Source organism: Lissotriton vulgaris, chromosome 6 (genome assembly GCF_964263255.1).
Source record: "Lissotriton vulgaris chromosome 6, aLisVul1.2, whole genome shotgun sequence".
Lineage (NCBI taxonomy): Eukaryota > Metazoa > Chordata > Amphibia > Caudata > Salamandridae > Lissotriton > Lissotriton vulgaris.
Window position 1 is genome coordinate 309,940,490 of NC_141694.1, and position 21,175 is coordinate 309,961,664.

The 21,175-nt window shown below is 40.5% G+C and overlaps 1 protein-coding gene across 3 annotated transcripts in view; it reads left to right on the top strand.

Annotated features, from left to right (window-relative positions):
* Positions 1 to 21,175, top strand: part of ROCK2 (Rho associated coiled-coil containing protein kinase 2) — a 582,433-nt gene that overhangs the window by 354,961 nt on the left and 206,297 nt on the right. For all 3 annotated transcript variants that reach the window (XM_086926333.1, XM_086926334.1, XM_086926332.1), the window contains exons 5-6: positions 4,346 to 4,606; positions 9,171 to 9,315. In XM_086926333.1, coding sequence (XP_086782459.1) covers positions 4,346 to 4,606; positions 9,171 to 9,315 — 406 coding nt within the window. The remainder of the gene's footprint in view (positions 1 to 4,345; positions 4,607 to 9,170; positions 9,316 to 21,175) is intronic.

Genomic DNA, 21,175 nt, shown 5'->3' on the forward strand with positions numbered 1-21,175 from the left:
TTGAATACTGGGGGTCCCTGGGGGCCAACTAGCCCACCAGGAACTTCCAGTATGCGCCAGGGCGCTGCATTGCAGAGAGGTGTAATGAGGCCACGCCCCTTTTTACACCTCTCTGCAACGCAGCCCCCTGGTGCGTTTGCAGAGGGGGGACTAATTTCCCTTGCATACTGGAGGTCCCTGGGGGCCAACTAGCCCACCAGGAACCTCCAGTATGCGCTCAGGAAGGTACAGAGTACAGTACAGAGTACAGTACAGAGTACACAGAGTACAGTACAGAGTACCGTACTTCGTTCCCCGCGATTTATTTAAAAAAAAAAACAATTTTGGGCTTGGGGGGTCCTTGTGGGACCCCCTGAGCAGGCCTAGGGGATCAGAGTGTTTCTACCCTGCCCCCTTTGCGTGTTTTGCTCATTTGTTTCACTGCTTTCTTGTGCCTCGGTTGACAGCCAATGACCATGCAGCTCGTGCTCGAGAAAGGTACAGAGTACAGTACAGAGTACGGCACTTCGTCTCTAGATATCACTATGATTTTACTTTTGATTTTCTCAGAAACTAATGAACGGATTTACACCCTATGGAAAATTGCATGGGAAAGCATGTTTTGGGACCCTCCTGTTTTCTCAGCCCCCACTTGATGAATCACCCCCAAACTTTCAGGGAAGGAGCGGAGCAGGCCATTTTCTTGGAGAAATTCGCGAAGATTCGTCCACCAACGCCAAAGTTATTCCAAATAGAATGTTGCGGATTTCCTATGGAAACTAGGTTTTAACTATAACTACCTATATATATACTCCTTCAAAAACAGCGCCTCGTTCCTGCGATCGCGAAGAAAGAGCACGGACCACACAAAATCCTTTTAGGCCGCAATGTTTATTCAGCTCCCAAACATACAGCGGCAGCCATTACCCGTTTCATCCCTTCAGGGGATTTGATCACATAATGCGCTTCACAACTTAACAGTTTACTTTGATAGGTTACACTTTTTTTCTTTATTCTGTTCCATTTTTTTCATCAATATCACGTGATAATGTTTTAAAGTGACTTGTGCTCAAACTCAACCGCCAGAGGGTTAGAGATACATTAATAACCAACCTCTGTTGTTCTTATTGTGGGTATCTCATCATTGCTGAAACAGTATGCTCCATTTCATGTCAACAATGAACAATTAGCCCCAGCATTAGTTCAGCGTGGCTCATACCAAGGAACATATGCACATGGATGTATAAATATCTAAATATATATACAAAAATCATTTTCAAAAGCCTGGTTGCTATTGATTAAACCTATTCAATATTTATATACATAAATAGATAAGTAATAATTGAATAAATATATATGTTATATTATAAAATTAACAATTTACAATCAGTGCATACATGCTTGGTATTGACCCATTACAGTCCTGATGTCACTACTATCATTCTAAGTGCCTATTCAGTTTTCCATTCTGAACTTCCCTGTTTCAGGGCTAAATCATCCTACAAAATTGTATCCCTGTTTAGTTTTGTCGGTTGTTTTTTCATATGTGCAAATGGTGAAATGCTGAAGTGGTGTGGCTCACTGGTTAGAGGCGGCAGACCCGTAAGCAGAGGATGGCCCGGGACCAGGGTTCGATTCCCGACGCGGCAGGGTCGTGGACCATGGTCAGCTGGCTCGATAATTCTCGCCTCGGTGCCTACTCCAGTCAGGGATCACACTTGGCAACTCTGGGCATTAGCTTGCCTCATCTTCACAACGGCCCCCCAGACCGCCGGGTATGCTTGGTCGCACCTTAGGGATACCCATTAGGGACCATCTCTCAGGGTGAGCCAGGACGGGTTCCCCAGCGGTCGAAGCGCGGAGATACTCCTTCGGCAGTCGATTCCTAGCGCTATATTAACCCACAATTAAATTAAATTAAATGTGCAAACAAGAAAGTGACTAGTGTAAAAATTGTAATCTTAGGTGAATTAAAAACGAGGGGAAGATACATTCTATATTCAGTGAAATTACGATGGGCGTTCTCTTTTAACTTGGTTACATACAGTATTTGTTGAAAGGGCAATTATTCAAATTCTCATTTTAGATGGTAGTTTTTCCCTTAGCTGATGACATTGATATGATAGACTTGCAATGCTGTCTCCTGCTGCGCATATAAGCTGGCATGCAATTCCCCCAAAATATTAAGGCCATTAGGATGCTTAGTATCAAGATTTAAGATGTATTGCATCTCCAGTATTCAGAGTGGCTTTTCCCGGTCACCTCCTCTTTTGTTAGTCGGATTGGAATCTATGAGATAATTTTTAAGATCCCTGGGATTGCTATCATGCCTCCTATAAAAATGGCGGGCCACCGGATAGGCTTGGTCATTGTTTTTAATGGCACATATGTGCTGGAGCACCCTTTTATGTCCTTGTAAGATGGTACTCCCAATGTATTTCAGTTTACAAGGGCACTCCAGCACATAGACCACATGATTTGTTTTACAGCTAAATGCCTTATTTATTTTTCTGTCTGGGCTGCCAAAGGGTGTTGTAAACTTGTCATGGACACCCCATGTTGGCATGCTTTGCAAGTTTTACATTTGAAGAATCCCATCCTTTGGTTTAACCATGCACCTTTGGTTGTAGGACCACAGGGGTAATTGTTCATGGATGTATTCCTACTATAAGTAATGGCCGGCCGTTTGGGGGCTGTTTTTCCAATTATTGGATCTTGGCATATGAGATACCAGTTTTTGTTCATTATGTTTCTCACCGCCGCTTCCTGCTGATTAAATTCAAAGACAAATCTGAAGTTGTTTTTTTGTATCAGCAACCTAACCTCACTGGGTTTCTGTTTAAGTAGGGTTTCCCTGTTTTTCAGGTTGAATTTAGTTAAGGCGGTAGCTAGACACTTATTGCTGTAGCCCCTTTCCTTAAATCTAGGTAAGCATTCCAATTGAGCAACCTCCAGATCTTTACTGTTGCTACAAATCCTGCTTTAAGCGTAATAGCTCCCCATATGGAATGCTTTGAACCAAGTGGCCTGGATGTGAACTGCTGGCATTCAAAATTGCATTGCAAGCTGTTGGCTTTCTATGCCGTTTTGTCTCCAGCCTATCCTGGTTAGCGTGCACCTCAACATCAAGAAAATGTACAGGCAGTGAAGCTCAAATTTAGCTGATTGATGTTAATTTGTTCAATGAACCTTTCCGCTTCTGATTCAGTTCCCTGCCAGACCAAGAACAGATAGTCAATGAATCGCCACCAGATTTTGACATTGTTGGTCATGACATTGATGTACTCATCCATGAGAACCAGCTCCTCCCACCAGCCCATGTGTAGACAGGCGTAGCGTGGGAAGAAGCTGGCTCCCATGTCGACCCCTCGAGATTGCTGAAACATGGTGTTTTGAAACATAAAGATATTATTAGTTAAACAAATATCAACAGTATTGACCAACATTCTGGTGTGTTCAGCATATTGTGGCCCTCTCCTTGAAAGATAATATTGCAAGGCTCTGAGTCCATCTTCGTGTCTTATTGATGTATACAACAAAGAAGCTACATCAAGTGTAATCAAAAGGTAGTACTCTTTCCACAGAAAGTCCATCATTTTAGCCCAAAAGTCCCCTGTTTCCTTGATGTAGGAAGCCAATTTTCGGACGTGCTCCTGTAAAAAGAAATCTATTTAGATTGAAGTTTTTTCAAAAATGCTGTTTCTTGCTGATATTATTGGTCTCCCCGGAGGATTTCTTTCGTCCTTATGTACTTTTAGAATTAAGTGCATTATGGGTATTGTAAGGTTTGCATTCCACAAATACTTATATTCATCTGCTGTTATTAGACCAGTGTTTCTCCAGGCTATCAATTTAATTTTGTAATTCACATGTACCGCATTCAAATTCATTTTGTCGCTGCAACAGTAACAAGTTTTATCATTGAGTTGACTCACTGCTTCCTTTATAGTGTCATCTCTCTTCCACAGTATGACGTTACCGCCTTTGTCGGCGCTCCTGATAACTATATCTTTGTTGTTTTTCAATTTAGTTATGAGTTGGTGGTGTATATATGTGTATCCTATCTATCTATCTATCTATCTATCTATCTATCTATCTATCTAGAAAATAAATTGAAATTTCAGAGACCTCTTGAACAATCTTAGTAATTGTTTTGATCCTTGTATTAATATCCAGTGTTGGTCCCTGTTGTTTCTGTAGTTATGCTTCTATCCTCCCAGCCAGCTTCATTTGTACCCACCGACTCACTCAAGCATACTAAGAACAACAATGTGTTGTACTGTGTTAGTGGAATGAAAGACAGTGATTGCAATTTTGTATGTACTCCTGACCCCTAACATGCTTGTGTTTTTATTATTTTTTTTAGCTCTTTTGTGCCTTTCAAGATGAAAGATATTTGTACATGGTGATGGAGTACATGCCAGGCGGAGACCTCGTAAACCTCATGAGCAATTATGACGTGCCTGAAAAGTGGGCCAAATTCTACACTGCAGAAGTTGTCCTTGCTCTTGATGCCATCCACTCCATGGGACTAATACATCGAGACGTGAAACCAGACAATATGCTCTTGGATAAATACGGACATTTAAAATTAGCAGATTTTGGCACATGTATGAAAATGGATGAAGTAAGTGACCAAATTCAGCATACGATCCAAATGAGGACTCACCGAAAAGAAAATCTATACTTAATGTATCAAAGCTGTATGGCATTACTAGAGACCATGATAAAACATTTATCTTTAGACTTCTTAGGTTGTTGTTAATTAGGGATTTTGATGAGGGACACTGTATGTCTAACCAAAGATGCTACCTTTAGGCGTAGAATTCGGTAACCATATGAAACTGGTATGTGGGATAACTACATGACAGTATATGCATTTAATGTTAAAGTAGTATAAACTAGTTATTCTACAGTTGGTCTAGGATTAAAAGGATGAAAAGGGGCAGGTGTTGTAGTAATGAGAAGGTTTTAGCCATCATGAAGGTTCAGCATGCCATGTCTTGTTACCTGGAGAGGTGGGCCGTAGGGCAATTGTACTGGTTTGAGAATAAAAGTGCAATAGTAAAGCTTAACCATGAATTTTTTAATAGGGGATTTGACTAAATGGAAAGGGTGTTCATTGGAAAAGCTAAGGTTTTTAAGTAGTTTTAAAATGACAGAAGTAGAAGGGGGGAGCTGCTTACTAGACTTGCCCTACACTTAGAACGAGAGAAACGATGTTAGGGTTTCTGGGAAAGACAAGATGATCATCAAATAGGCAGCAAAAGAAGCTGAACCTGGTGAGTAGGGGACCCTGCATTAGTCTTGTGGTATAGCCACGGAATTCATTGTGGAGGGGAGGACCACATGGAGGATTGGGCAGAGAGTTGACACAGGAACCCTGAAAGTGCTGCCCTGTTGTCCAGTAAGACCGGTGTGGACAGAACAGTCAAGTGAAGTAAAGGGATGGGCCTACAGTCCTTGGGAATTTTAGCCCTCCTCCTGTATGTAAAATAACTAAAACATAACCCTTCCAAGAACGCTTTAATACTTAATTGAAAAGAACGAAAGCTGAATTCTGACGTCCAAAGATTTCTGAATTAACCCGCATTGTGTTACTTTCACAAGACATTTTCATTGTTGGTTTTCAAGAACGTTTTTTCAGTAGATACATGAGAAGGACAGAAAACATTTAAAAGAGAAATACTTTGGTTAAAAAAAAAGCCACCTGTGAAGTGAAAGTATTCAAAAGTGCTTTACATGTGTAGAAAATCTATAACGAAGCACCAGACCAGAAGCATTTCTTATGGACTATGAACACAAGAAGGGGCACATGATTCAGTTAGGTTCCCCATAGTTTAGAAATGGAATGGGAAGGGAAGCACTGGTCATAGATGAGGCAAAGTCTAGTGGTAGTTGGATCTTCTTATTAGTCCCATGTACTGTTATGCAATTGGCGTACCCGTAAGAGTATCCAGGTGCTTTGTAGCAGGAGTGTGAGGGCAGCCCTGGGGTCTTGCTCGAAAAAAGCCAGGTCTTCAGTTTCTTACCGAAGACAAGAAGAAGAGGAGGATTGCTTCTTTGTCGAAAGCATGGTGTGGACAGGGGTCAGCTAGGGCAGTGTAGTGAATAGTTGATCTTTCCTCTGTGTTAATGGTGTCCCATTTGGTGATTTTGGTGACCTCCTTCATCACTGGGAGACTTCTGGAGAGAGCCAGGGGGGTCCAGTTGCAGGGGGAAGTTGCTGTATATGATTGGGATTTTGCTGCGAAAGAAGTTTTCGACTATGTTGTATGAATCTTGCAAATGTTTCTCTACTGCATCTGGTTATACTTGCATGTACCTTTCTTCCTTTGTGTTGGTAGTCGTCGCCTTTCGAACCAGTGGTTTCTGGGTAGCCTAAGGACATGGTCTTGGTATTTATACTACAAAAATGGCAGGTATAATGCATTTCGGAAAAGGGGCATTAACAACGTTTTTAGGAGTAAGCTTATGTGCAAAACATCGGTGTTTCATACCTTGAAATATGACTGGGGTGTGGTATCTTATGCAAGATTTTCCATCTATAAGGAAAAAGGGGGTCTGACTGCACAAATCTGGTTATGATTTTTAGGTGTTTTGGTTCACACCCAATTTAGCGGCACCCACTTGCGTGAGGGTACGTACCCTGTGGAACTTAAAATTCTTGAATGTGTTCATGGAAAATATCTGTACCTAAAAGGAGATAAGGGTCATGTTGCTAAGCCAATGTACACAAAAGTGATTGCGAGGAGGCACAGCTTTAGGTGACTATACCTTGCGTTGGTAAAGCATTTGGGATTTATTTGGCCAGGCAGTGCAGGGACTTCGTCATGTGCAGAGTTAATGGACTTATGCTTCGCCAGACAGCGTGTGCTCAAGATTCAGTCAGCTGGATGGCACAGGGATCTAATCATGGACAGCATCACTCGAGGTGCAATTCCTCCGGACAGCATGGAAAGTTCTCTGAAGACATGGTCACTGTGAGTGCAGCTCGTATTGTGCCGTCCCTGCACAAAATGTGCATTGACATGCTAGGGTGTATGAGGATTGGTTGTGTACTTTTAAAGGGAAATTAGTAATATCTTAACAGTTGCATATACTAGCTGTGAAAAGAAGAATGGACCCGGGCTATGGAGTGATCAACAGTGGCACCACATAGTTGTAAAGGAAGATGAGGTAGGAGGATACGTTATTATTGGCATCAGAATTGGGACAACTGTGAGGCCAGGCTCAGTGAAGGACAGTCGATATAATGCATATGCTGTGACATTTAGTAGGGTGAAGAACGTTGGGTAGAAGGCGAGTTTGCTTCACTCAAGATATCAAAACCATTAGGTAAGAAATACGATGGCAGACTGATATGGAATCAGGGTATGTTGAGGGCTCCACCTTAGGTGTCTTGAGTGGGATAGCCACTTCTTATTTCATGCACTGGGCTGGATTCTAGTGAGAGGAGCATGGTGGAAGAGCTCAGAAGCAAATACTTAATTAAGGCTCGGTGATTTGAGAATCAGACCAGTTGAGTGACACAAGGGTGGTTTGCAGACTTATATTATTAAACTGAGTTAGGAGGGAGGTGGGTAGATGATTTTGGCCTAAGGGCAGCGGTGTGGAGGATGGGCCATGAGCAGGGCGCTTTTGACGAGGTACTTTTTGATAAGTATTAAGAGGCAGTGTTACTTGCGGAATAGATCAATTGGGTTTTTGGCTTTCAATGTTATTGTAATGGAGAGGGAAGCTTTTACTTGTGACGTGCAAGCTGAGGGGCTTAGTTTGAAGTGATAAGATCATGATTGCATGTAGACTTCCCTGAATCAGCAAGGGCCACCTGCAGATTTCCTGTAGCATAGTGCTTCAATGTTCCTCTGATTATTTTTTAGTTTATAAAAAGTTTATATTGCTTTGCGAAAGCTAAATAAGCTGTATATGCCAAAATAAATGTGGTCTTGATTGACAGATGTCTGAGACAAAGCTGCTTACAGCCAGGTGGGCCAATCTAGTCTATGTAGTTTAGACCTTGGTAGGGACTTTGACTTACCCTAGTTCTGTCTTCAAGTATACCACAACCCATACTTTGGCTAATTAATTTCCATCTGTAGTTATTTAGATCCATTGGTTCTGATTTGCCAAAACTTCCGAAGTTAGGTAGAAATGAAGGTAATCCAAAATGAAGGAAACAAAAATTATAAGTATTGAAATTGTTGCATTTTACTGGTCTTCATGTCTTTTCTTCTTTTAAGAAAAATGGGTGGCTTGTGTATATTTGGTTTACTGTGAATAAATAGAGTATCATATATAATGTTGCTAAGAAATCCTAGCACCCATAGATAAATCATATGTTGTGGAAAATCTTATGTCGTTTTTGGCTTTGTCTTCTGACCGCAGAATAGCCTCAGTATGTTGGACCTGCAGACTTGGGTGTATTCATGAAAAGCACTGTTCAGTAGAATGAAGCAGCACCTTTATGTGGACAGTGTATGTGGTGATCATGAAGTCCTTAAAGGGCCTGTAAATTCCTTCACTGTGTCACTCCGAACGGGCCAGGGTAGATTAGCCGACAGGTTTGCCAGGGTACAGAATGGAAGCAAAGCCACCCCACATTTAGGGTGAGGTGAAGCCAAGAACTTTGTCTCTTGACAGCTAATGCAACTATGAGGCGCATTTACATTTAATGCTTGGGCATTTCCTGTATGTGAGCCAGAAAAAAAATCACTGATCTAGGAAGAATGCGCGCCTTTCCTTCTGCACATGCTTTTCTATCTGGTTAAATCCCTTGTACATTATCTCACTTGAGAATACACAGAAATACAACTGAACAGTTTGTATAAGATCCCTTATCAGAGTTGTGCTTTGCAGCAGGAGAGAAACTGTAACTTTATATACGGAAAGTCGATTCTGTGAATTGCATTGTGAAGTGGTGTTTTTTTTTGCACTTATTACCTGCGGCCAGGAAGAGATTCATATTGGTGTTTGTTCAAGATAAGATTGTTTTTTCTTTCACTTTGTGAAGTAGCAATTTGTCTTGCAAAATATCTTCTTTTCTCATATGTGGTGAACTATATCATTCTTAGTTCTAGAGCTCTTGTGTAGAATCAGCTTAATATCAATTTAGATTGTATGATTGCTAATGTTATTGTCTAAAGATTCTGTCAGTTTTATTCAATTTCGCTCATTCTGTATTAACTCAGACAGGTATGGTGCATTGTGATACTGCTGTTGGAACTCCAGACTACATTTCCCCAGAGGTATTAAAATCCCAAGGAGGTGATGGTTACTATGGACGAGAATGTGACTGGTGGTCTGTTGGCGTCTTCCTTTTTGAAATGCTTGTTGGTAAGTAAAACACGTATAGCTGCTGTTTTAATCCATTGAGTTATATAATCACATTATAATTCCTTTTTTGAGAATGTGAATTGCTTAATCTAGTGGTTGTGTGATCTTGGGTGACCAATACGTGTTTAGGCATCTTTGTGTAATTTTTAGTTACATGATTGTGGGTTAAACTTTTGAGGTAACATTGTAATTTGAATGTACCTAGTCATGCTAGCTGCTCCTGTAGGAATGTTTGCTCTGTTGACCGATAGGTGTTTGTTATTTAGGAAGGATACACATCTGTTGAGAACATTTCTGCAAAAAGAAATGCATGAATTTAGGTTTTTTATTGATCTTCTGTTCTATTGAATGCCACATAGACATCAGAGGGTCAGAAAGGAGGTACCCTACTATCCTGTATTTGTAAGGTATCAACATTATATTTAGAGCCATTATTTTTGGTGCTGGATTCAGCCGAAAACCTGATTGGGAGGGATGTAAGAGGTTCCCCTGCTTTTTGCGAGTAATTTGCTATAATGGCTTTTCCTGAGAAGAGAACAAACATAGGTTTGAAGTCAGCTAAGATCTCACGATCAACTAGGTTGTTTGATTAACAAAGTCACTTGTCCATTTTTAAAGATTCATATAAAAGCTTGTGATCGGATGATGTTTAAAAGATGGTGCCAAGCATCTCCCATGAGTTTAAAAGAGTACTTGACAGTGCAGACGCATGTGAGGGCCAAGAAAAGGCTAGTGAGTTTAAGGTTTCCATTAATTTGATTTAGGTCAGGTTTGGAGACGGTGGATAGCCGCAGCCGCTCATGCTTGAATTTAGGAGAGCAGAAATCAGAACAGAAGTTCTTTTTTGGTGGGTTCATTGTAGGTGTTTCTTTTATTGATGAAGGTGATAAGGTGGTTTAATTCTCTTGTAATTTTAGCCCAACTATGAGATTTGAGGCTGTATAATTTTGTTTCAGAAGGTAAGATGATTTTACTTGTGTAATTTGTTTCTGCATTTCTGAACTCAGTTGGTATCTGAGTTGTTGGAGAGCCTTTGACAAAACCTTAAGCATTTAATTTCTTATTTGGTATCTTCATGAATAATGAGTTAATCTGTGAGTCAGAGTATTGGCTTTCAAGAGGAGGGAAGACACTGAGTTTGTTAGTATGCCTTAAATTCATTATTTGAAATCTGAAGTGGATGGTGATTGATACAATAATGACCTTTTTATTGAGTGTCCACAAGACAGTTGAGAGTCTAGAGAAGATTAGACCAACGATTTTCTATCTTGTTGCTGAGTGGCGGATGTGCGAGAACTCACAGAGATCAAATTGTTTCCCAAGAGCCTTAAGTTTCGCAAGCAAATTGGTTATTGTGTCCATAGTAATAAGGTTCAAACGGCCTATAAAGAGGTTTTTGGGTAGAGTGCTTATGTTTCCGTGATGGATTTAATGAGGTTATCAATGAAGTTAACTTTTCTTTTAGAACTTCGTAAATTATTGGAAGTTATATTTATTTAAAAGGCCTAACTCGAAGAGAGAATTTTTACTTTTCAAAGTGGGAGCTGTAGAGTTGACTTTTTTGTCAAATTTGTGATGAAGACTATTTTGTGAATTACCTATCTTAGGCACTGATAACCTAACTGAATGGTACGCATTTTATTGACGTCAGAAGAATGAAAGGCTAGAGTGGACCTACTTTGAATATTCAATTAATTCTCATATCTCTACTACAGTTCCAGAAGTCCACTGAGCTCTCTTACAGACTTACTTCCCAGTGGTTAGAGGCATGATAGTGAAGAGTAGATATGAATGATGTTGGGTAGTATTCCTTTACTTTCATCAAAAATATGTGGTATGGCCTTTTGCTACTCTTGAAGCCTCAGAGAACAGATGCTCAAATTAGAGCATACCCTTCAACAGCTGTAGCAAGCACTAGCATTAAAGGCAGTGTAGACTGCTGAGCGATTACTTAGAAGGCAGAGCTAGTTTGAGAGTAGAGCCTCAAAGGAATAGCTGAAAAAAATGTTGACAAAAGCTATCTTCGTAGGGGTGAGATGTTGTGCCCGTAGCTGAACAGGGTCTATTGGAGCAGATTGATGGCCAATGTGATGATTGCTTTGAGAGTGCTAAGCCAACAGAGGGTTGTTGAAAGTGATACAGCATATCCTTTTTGAGAATTTAGGAAGGCAACCCCATTAAGTATCGCTTGAAGGGAACATTAAAGCTCCCTTTGTAGAAAGGGTTTGATTGGACGATTTCCCTTCACCTTGCCTTTCCCTGCCGTATGTCAGACTGTCTAAGAAAAAAGGTAACAGATTCGGACTTTTTAATGTGTGCTGTTCATATTTGTTCCACCCTTTTATGCAAGAAACAAGGGGATCTAAAAAGGACCACAAACTTGGGTGGAGTTAGTCAAGTGATGTAGATGTATTTCTTAATGCTAAGAAGGGATTCTCTCAAATGCAGTCTGCTCGGATGCTGTCTTTGAGGTGTCTCAATCATCCACTTCTCTTTCAGACAGTTGACATAGATCCAAAACAAAAGGTCCACAAGAGGATCCGTTCTTGATCTAACTGTAGGGAAGGTAGAAGTTTTTTTTTTAGCTATTGTGGCCTATTTCAGTCTTTTTAGGCAGGGAGGATAACCCTGAAGTTCCTCATCGTCGCTCCATTGACGTTCAAAGCCTCATGCGAAAGTTCGCCTTTGCAAGCATCCCTAAAACTTTCCTTGAGAAAAATGCTATTCCTCTTCCAAACTTAGGCCATTTGTGCTAAACCATTAGGCGTCCACAGTTCCTCGATTTCATTGTAACTGCTTGCGGTCTTTAGGCTTTCTCATCTTCTATAATCTTCTTCAGGAATTGTACCACGGCAGTGAGGATCACACACCAATGGGACCCTCTGTCCTTTTACAGGTTGGGTTCCGCTGGCATGATGTGAAGAGTCCCTGGGGAAGCTGAATTGTTGGCTACGAAAACTAATGTGTCTATGGAAACAAATTTGATTTAGTCCATGTACATGGTAGAAAATGACTTTAGAAAGGGAAGTTAAATGCTTTTATAGTGTTTGAAATGGTATATGTCAAAGTGCAAAAATAGGAAGAAACTATGAACCCCCTTTTTTCCGGATGATTTCACCCCTGCCCCCCTTTATGCAACTATGAGCTCTAATATTGCATATATTGTGACATGTTGAGGGGACTCCTGGCGCCCTCTACAATATTTCATCTTGTTCACAATATTCTACTCGTGAAAACAGCATTGCCAGTTAAGGCAGGTGGAAAGAGGATGCTTCGGCTTAGAGACTATTTCGTCATATTATTCAAAGGAAATATTTTTCGAAACCTCAGAATGTGTATTGAAGGAGTGTTTGGTTGGAAAATGGGTACATTTGCGATACACTCTGAAATGATGCTGACAGTTTTATTGTAATTCAATGTGTAGGAGTGGCCCATTGCTAAAAATATATTTGAGTAATAATGATTTAGCTAGGGTGTGTTGTGAACTAAACTTGATACAGGTTAGAAGTGTATTCGTTTGTGCATCTTGTTTTGACGAATGGGGGACGCTAGATCAAATATGCTTCTCCAGCATTGGACCTTTTGTTCTGTTTTCCGGTTTGAAATTCTCTACAGTCAGCAGTGATTAAACAGCTGTGTTCGCTCAGTTAACTCGTGAACTCCAAACATCATCCTATGAGGTCTGAAAATACACACATTTACATCTTGAATTCGCACTTTTCAATTTTGGAGTACGTATGTTAAGTCATCCAAGCACTAGCCTTTAATTTACTGGGCTGCTCTGCACACAGGAGAGCCACTTGCAGGTAGCTGAAGAGATACCAGGAGCCCACTAGCTACTCGTTGGAGAACCCTACTTCATCGAAACAGCAATTCAACCCACTAAATCTTCCACCACCAGTCCAACATTATGAGAAGGGAATGATGATAGATGGAGGCTGAAACACAAAAAGGAATGTAGACAAGCACACTCATATCATAAATAGCATGTGATGATGGTGATTCTTCATTTGTAAGTACATTCTATAGACTATTTTAATTAAAAATTAAATTAGCAGAAGAGTTAACTGTATGGGCGATGTTTGAAAAGATACACGTTTGTGCATCAAACTAAAAACATGCTCTTAGCATTTTTCTAATACATTTGCACCCTCTTGTGGGTGGTGTTTGAATGTTTATTCCAGTTGCAAATGATTTTGTACAGTTACTTTAGAGGGTATATCCCACTGCATTAAAATGCGCTTAATCGGGATTACTGAAAAAGACATTCTGTAGGCTTTTTATATGCCTAGGCTTGGTCAGCGTTTACAAGCCCATTTGCTAGCCCGTGTAAAAAATAAAACCATGGAATACAAAAAAATACACACAGCCTATCTCTGGCTCACGCCTCTTCATCTGTTGGTCTGTAAACTGTCGTTCGCTTTTGGTTGTTCCCTGCTGTATTCACCACGGGAGAATGGGTCAGCCCACTTAAACTATTAGCTCTCTTGTTCTGTGAGTGATGGCATCACCAAATCACATATGGACATCTATCTAAAAAGATTATTTTTAAGTCATCCTTGTGTGCTTAAACTATGCCATAAGGGGACAATTGAAAGTTAGCCCTTTTCTTAAGCCAATTAAATTAAAACGAAAAAAGATCTTTTTTATCTTTCCTTGAGTACACCTGCCCACTCGGAAGGACCCTTGCTGTCCTATTAAAATTATAAGCAGTAGCTGTTCTGTTTCTTCTTGTTTTTTTTGTACTGCAAGCATATGTCTCCACGTTTAGGGGATAAGGAGAGGAAGAGAGCCCACAGCAACCTCTTGTCAATAGTATATATATATTTTTTGCTGGTACCCTGACACTTGTCCGTCCTGGGCACTGTCTTCGTCCATTGCCGATCTTAAACCATTAGGTTATTTTTCCAGTGAAAACAACACCAAACACTTGCGTGCAGTTTAATTACCTAAGACACTGGTCCACCTATCTGTGCGCCCTTGTGTTGTAAATTTACTATTCTTATTTTCGGAGTTTTTTTTGGCCTAATCATACTGGGACACGTTCTTGGTAGGCTTCCTAATGGGGTAATTTTATTTTATAATGCCCGCAGATAGCCCTGAAGTGCTTGTGGTCTAAAGAGGTAGGTGATTCAATGGACAATGAATTTCTTCTGGGGTCCCAGCAGAATGTTGTTGGCCCCCTTGGTTCTAGCTTTCCAGTGTTTGTAACACAGTGTGTTCTGATCCCCATACAAGTGGCCTTCTCTCTTGCACCTGATGATTCCCTGCTGCTGCAGGATCCGGCACTGTAGATTGGGCCACAGCAGTGTACTCAGCCACATCTGAGGTGTAAATATTTTGGCCCATTGTTTTCAATCTAGCCATCGTAGAGATCTGGCATAGCTTTGCATTGGAATGTACTGATAATGCACAGCAACCTCATGGACAACAGAAAAATCCGATCCAATCCTCAGATTCATTTCTGTGGCTGGTTGTTCCACAGAGTAATAATTTGAACATAGTGCCGCTCGTTGCTGAAGCGCGAGTGTTGTGTCCTATGTACCTGTTATATTAGAAAAGCTCCTTGATTCCATTGGTAAGAAGGTATCATGCGATCCTGCCACCTCCGCACGTCAATGCGGATACCATGCAGACTTCTTTCAGCACCAAGATATGGCAATACGTTTGATATGGATGCTTTGCTACCATCCCTGGTGGTCATAAGGTAGCTGTTCAGGTGGCCCTGAAAGAGGGCAACTCATTACGTTTCTTCTGTTGAATTCCGCTTAGGAAAGCATTGACAGTGCAGTCTAGTGCAGTGGTTCTTAACTTTAACATTTGAAGACCCACACTGAATTGCTCCCTACTGGATGCTGGGGACCCTGGCATAAGTAATTTCTATGATTTAAACTGCAACAAAATTACACACTCACGGAAAAAAGTATACCTCAAACGAATGCACACATTATGAAATATTTTCTTAAATTCACAAACCATATATATATATATATATATATATATATATATATATATATATATATATATATATATATATATATATATATATATAAAATAGTCTATGTGCTGCAGTGTCCTTGTGATCTCCGATATGTAGGAAGTACCCGACTACCGGTTCACAATAGGATACTGCAGCACATAAGAGCCATTACTAACAAGGACCAATCCTATCCTATGGCACACCACTTTCAAAGCACCCATGAGAGTGACCCCAAATATCTCTCTTATTATGCTATTGACTGCATTTTGCCTCTCAAAAGAGGTGGCAATAGGGATGCACTTTTGAGGGTCCTGGAAACTTGCTACATTCTGGAATTAGACAGCCGTACCCCCGGGGGGCTGAATGCTAGCGAGGATCTATATACCTGTTTGTAAATCATTAACAAAATTCCCTTTAACATCTGGTAGCATTTTACCTTAGGCAATAGATCGCTTTATATTTATATTTATTTTTAGTCTGGTGAGTCACATAGGATTCTTGAACAGTCTGATTACTAGCTGTTTCTTAGGGGGTTTGAGGAGAATGGCATTGCCAAATCGATTCTTAATTGCTTGATGGCAATAACTATAGGTAGTTTTTTCTGTGGAATTCAAAAAATGGGAAATTTTGCAAGACATCTTGACGGGAAGGATTCCCACCTTGGCAGAATATGGAGCATGTGAAGCTGTACCTAGATTTGAGTCAATGTGAATACCGATTACACCCAGATTTTTCTGGAAGGGTAGTTGTAGCCATGCAACTATGCCTGTGGAAGTCCTTCACATTGCTATTTTTAACTGGAAGTAGACGTGTGTCTTACTTAAATTTATCTTAAGGTAGTTGAAGGACATCCAATCAGCTAGATTAAGTTTTTGAGGCTGTGGAAGCTTTGGTCTGGAGACGCTCCAAAAATAGTATCATCCTCATACATGAAGAAAGCAGCTCCCATATGGATTAAGAGCTTTGCTAGTGGACACATGTCGGGATTGAAAAAGAGTGGCGAAAGGTTGACTTCTGAGGTACTTCAGCTTTTACTACTTTTGGTCTGTAGCAAGAGATTTCAGCGATGGTAGTGCCAGTCCGTTTTTACTGATATTTACCAATCTAGAGAGTAGATTATCATGATCTATGGTATTAAACACAGTTCAGAGGTGGGGAGCAGAAATGCCCTTGGATTTCTAGCATTGATCCTTCTTCTGAGATAGTCAGATCCTGAGACGACAACCAGTTGCATACCACAACCTGGGCAAAAGCTTGCTTGGTTGGGGAGAAGTAGATTCAACTCCACATGCTAATGTATTTGAAGAAATATACTGTTCTTAAGCAATTTAGGTAGAAAAGGCAAAAGTGAAAGAGGTTTTAAGTTTCCTGGCTCTGAAGAGACTAGTGAAGGTTTTTTTCACGAGTAAACAAACAATTTTTTCCTTCCAGCCTGAGGGAACTAGGCTGTTAATGAGGAAATCTTTAAATAAATATCTCTCTACAATAGGCATTATTGAAAAAATCTTCAAATATATATCTCACTATATTAGCCAGTAATAAAGAAATCTTCAAATCCATATCTCACTACAATAGCTATATAAGGCATAAGTTGTTTAAAATATTTGGAAAGACATGTCTCCAATGACGAATCCAAAGCGCAACTTTTTTGTAATTACTGTAGTGAAGTCTGCATCTTAGATGGGGATAAACCTGTCTAGGTTTTGTTGTCATTTTCTCTGCTGAAGGTTTGTATATGTTTTTTTTTTAAGTATGTCTAGGCCTTTGGGGAGGGCAATGCCTCCATTTTCAATTTCACTTCTGATATTAGTATTTTATTTCTATAAAAAAGGGTTGACAAATGCTCACAAAGATCAAAGGATCGGATAATATAATTTTTAGTTGCAATTGGACATTGCAATTCATTTACAATTTTCAATAATTTAGATAAATTTGGGATTGTAGTTAGGCGACTAGTGAAGTATAGTTGGGGTTTTTTGCACTGTTTTCTCCCAATGTACTTTTGCTAGAGCTAAGCAGGCAGATTTCAATTAAGGATCATAGGAATGGCCCCATTATCTTTCTGCCTTTCTTAACTTCTGTATTCTTTTCCAAAGGGCATCCGAGATCCAGGGTTTTATTTTCTTCCCTCTTGATATTTTTTTTTAATGGATTTAAGAGGTAATGTGTCGTCATCAAGAGACCAAATAATAGTATTATTAAGACAACTGAGCTTCGAATTAAAATATAAATCTTTAAAATTGAATAGTTTTCTAACAAGTTTAGGTAAGGTATTTTCTCCAATTGACGCAGACAGAAGGCTTTCCACGTGCACCCTAAATCGAAGCTATCACTTATCTTTTAATAACTGGAGGGTTAACTGAAAAACAGAATGACATTTCTAAATGATCAATCCAACGTAGAGGTAAAGGCTCTTAGACTTCAAGTACGTCCCAGTTAGAGAAAGTAGATCAGCCAAATGGGTTGTGGGCCTCTGAAGCGTCTAGTCAGAAGTTAGTCACCCAGTACTAGTCTAAAAAAGTTGAAGTAGCTGATCTTCCTGTATCAATAATTTTGAGCTGAATGCCTCACTAAGGTATTTATCTAGGTATGTGATTTATTTTGCACAGACCTTGCACAGCCTTCAGCTGCTTTGTAGCATCAGTTGCTGTACTTATTTCTGTCTAAGCCCCTGATTATCTTAATATACATTATAAACTTAAATAAAAGACTGGATATCAGTATTTGTGGTTTTCACATAAGGTTGTTTGACTATATGTTGTTCTGGCCTGTACTTAGAAGCAGATAGTCCTAAGAGTTTATGTAGCACTGGTTTATGATCGGTGGTTTAAGGAAAGAATGCATGAGTCTATATTTCAAGAACAAACATATCAGTATTGTTGCATAGTCTTTCAAAATTGAACATTGATGGTTGACATTAGACAAATGACTCCTGGGTTTTGAATGAGCGACAGTATCTTGTCAGCAGAAATGTCTTGGAGTGTTGATAAACTTTATCTGCAGGGAGGAGATTCAACTCCACATGCTCTTGTATTTGAAGAATAGATTTGAGGAGTAACTGGTGGGGGTTTCCTCAAACATTGATTCTTGTAATGTATTGCAGACAAGGAAAGATTGACTAAACGTCATAATGGGTGGCTGGTGTTGAAATCATATTAAATCTTACCAGAATCTCTACTGCTTACAGTACCTTATCATCAGAAGGTTAAACAGTCATTTCTGGCCCTTAGACTTGGTGAGATACCCACATTAGATTTCCTGCCAAAATGGAGGAAAGGCAGCCTAAGTGAAGACCAGAACTGCCGATTATGCCATCAGAGGATCAAGACTCGGCTCCACATTATATGTATCTGCCCAGTTTTGTTCAACCAACAAAGGAGCCTATTAAGACGAGAGTTCCTTGACCGGGGAATCTGGTCTTGCAGGCCTACACTGGTGGAATCAATGGACCCAAGCAATACAATGTTAAACATTAGATTAGTACAGTTCCTTGCTATTTTTAAAAACCTGATTAGTACATAGGACAGATGATGGGTGAACATGGGGGGGCTGTGACAACACGGATAAGTTCCTAGTAGGCCCCAAGTTCGGTTGTTAAGGGCTGCCAGAGTGCTTGATATAAGGTTTTGCCAATCCCGTCAAGTTATGTAAACTTACCTGAGTGGGTAAAATGGATACACAAGGCGGGCATGCTAGGGATAACTATAGTAGCTGCTCCCTATCCTGTTTTCCTAAGGCAAAAAGCGATTATGCCAGAAGTTATGTCCTGCACATTGGCACTTTAACAGCGCATAGTTTTGCACACTTGCACTTTATCTTTATCATTGATGTTCTGAAGAATCTTGTAGATGTCTTTTTCACTGAATGGGAAGAAGGTGCCCCATAACGCATTGTTCTTAGTGATCAGAATGATTGGTTTGCGCTTATCTAAGAGGTCAAGGGATGGCAGTAGAGCCTTCTTAGAGGCGAGTTCAATGGTGATGAGTCTTGATTTCTCATTGAAGAAAGCAGCAAGATCATCGCAAGAAGGTGGGATAACACCAGAATCCTAGTGGTTTGGGCCTGCAACTGATTGCTGTTTGACCAATTCGAAATGTTTCTTGGGGCAGTTTGTAGCTTGATCAAGTTGGTGTCTGAAATAATCTGCCTTGGTGCTCTTGATTTGTTTGTTATAGAAGCTCCTAACATCTCTAACCCCTTCGCTGCTGATGACGAGCTTAGCTCGTCATCAGCCACGGGTGGCGTGTGCTGATGACGAGCTGAGCTCGTCATGTAACGCGGTAAAATGAAAAAAGCCGCACAGCTCAAAAATCGCCGCAGCAGCGATGCGGCTAAGGAGTTATACTTGTTCCAAGGATGGATTGGATTTCCAGGAGCATTCAGCTGCCCTAAGGTTATGGCGTTCTGTGTTTAAACTGTCATTGTACCATGGTTTGGATATTTTTATTGAAGCGTTTTTTGTAGGAATGATGCGATATCCATGATGTTGGAGATGGTCGAATTGTAGGAGTCAGTGACTAACTGAACATCAACCAAGTCAGCTTGGGAGGAGAGGGCACATTTACAGTGGGCTGCTAGTTCAGTTGCGTTTATTGATCTAAGGTCCGTTTTCCAGATCTTTAATTTTGTTGGCTGAGCCTTCCTCATCGACACTTCCCTGTTTGCAAGGGGTAATGGTATCCAATGTGATGGTCTGCCCTTGTGGGATAATGAGGTCTAGCGTTTCTCCTTTATTGTGAGTTGGTTGGTCACAGTGCTGGATCAGCTCATGATCATTCAGGAATGCTTTAAGGCAGGATAGCGCCTGGTCATTGCGGTTAGACCAGTGAAGGTTGAAGTCACCAAGTAAGATTTGGCGCACGGCTGAGTCGACATTGCCAGAGATCACTTCCATTAGTTGCTCGATAAAGGGGAGATTTTCTCCCGGGGGGGGGGGGGGGGGGGGGGGGGGATCGAAAGCATGAAGTTTGCAAATAGTCAGGTTATTACTTGAGATACTGAGACAAAGGTATTTACATTTGGAGGGCAAAGGGGACTCCAAGTGAGAAATCAAGAGTGTGTTCCTATGAATAGAAGTCTAGGCCACCCTCCAGCTTCAGAGCTCTGTCTAGCCTAATTATGTTGTGAGTGGGAGGTACTAGAAGGTCTAAGATAGAAAAGGAGACCGGATTTAGCCATCTTTCAGCTAGGATAATAATGTCTAAATACATGTGTTGGATGAGGTCGGAGATGTCAGAGGCGTGTTCACTGGCCGACCTGCAATTGAGTAGTACACATTTAAGTTGTGGTGTATTAGTGTGGGAGGGAATCTGGATGATGATCACTCTTGTGAGGTTGTCTTTATTGTTGACTCTAAGATTGTGAAGAGGTTCTCTATACAGGTTGGAATGGATGGTTTAAATTTGTCTCGGTGGGATCAAGTTGGAGTTGGACCTGGTAGAGTAAGAGTTGTGAAGGTCATTGATTTAATTGGACGCCACGTAGGTCTCAAATCTTTGTGCAAAGACCAATTATTTCTGAGGCACTTTTGTTAGAAATGGGATAATTAATTTGAGGGAAGAGGCATCCCTACTTCCTCAAACATTCCACACTAGAAGAATCAAAACACAGTTCTGCGAGAATCCCTGCTCGGCTCCTTATAGCTATAGCACCAGCAGCAGGCAATCCCCTGTCAAGTGTGTGCTTCGATCATGCAGTGTCAACAGTTTCAGAGCAAAGAACACAACACAATAAAATTACCAAACCAATTTGAAAAATATAGTAGACTTTAATAAACAAAAAGATACCTATGTCCTCAAAATAGCTTATGCTCCCTATCATCTGAACTATTCTAGACGCAATGCAGTTTCTGGCCTATTTTCCCAAGAGGCGAGTCCGAGA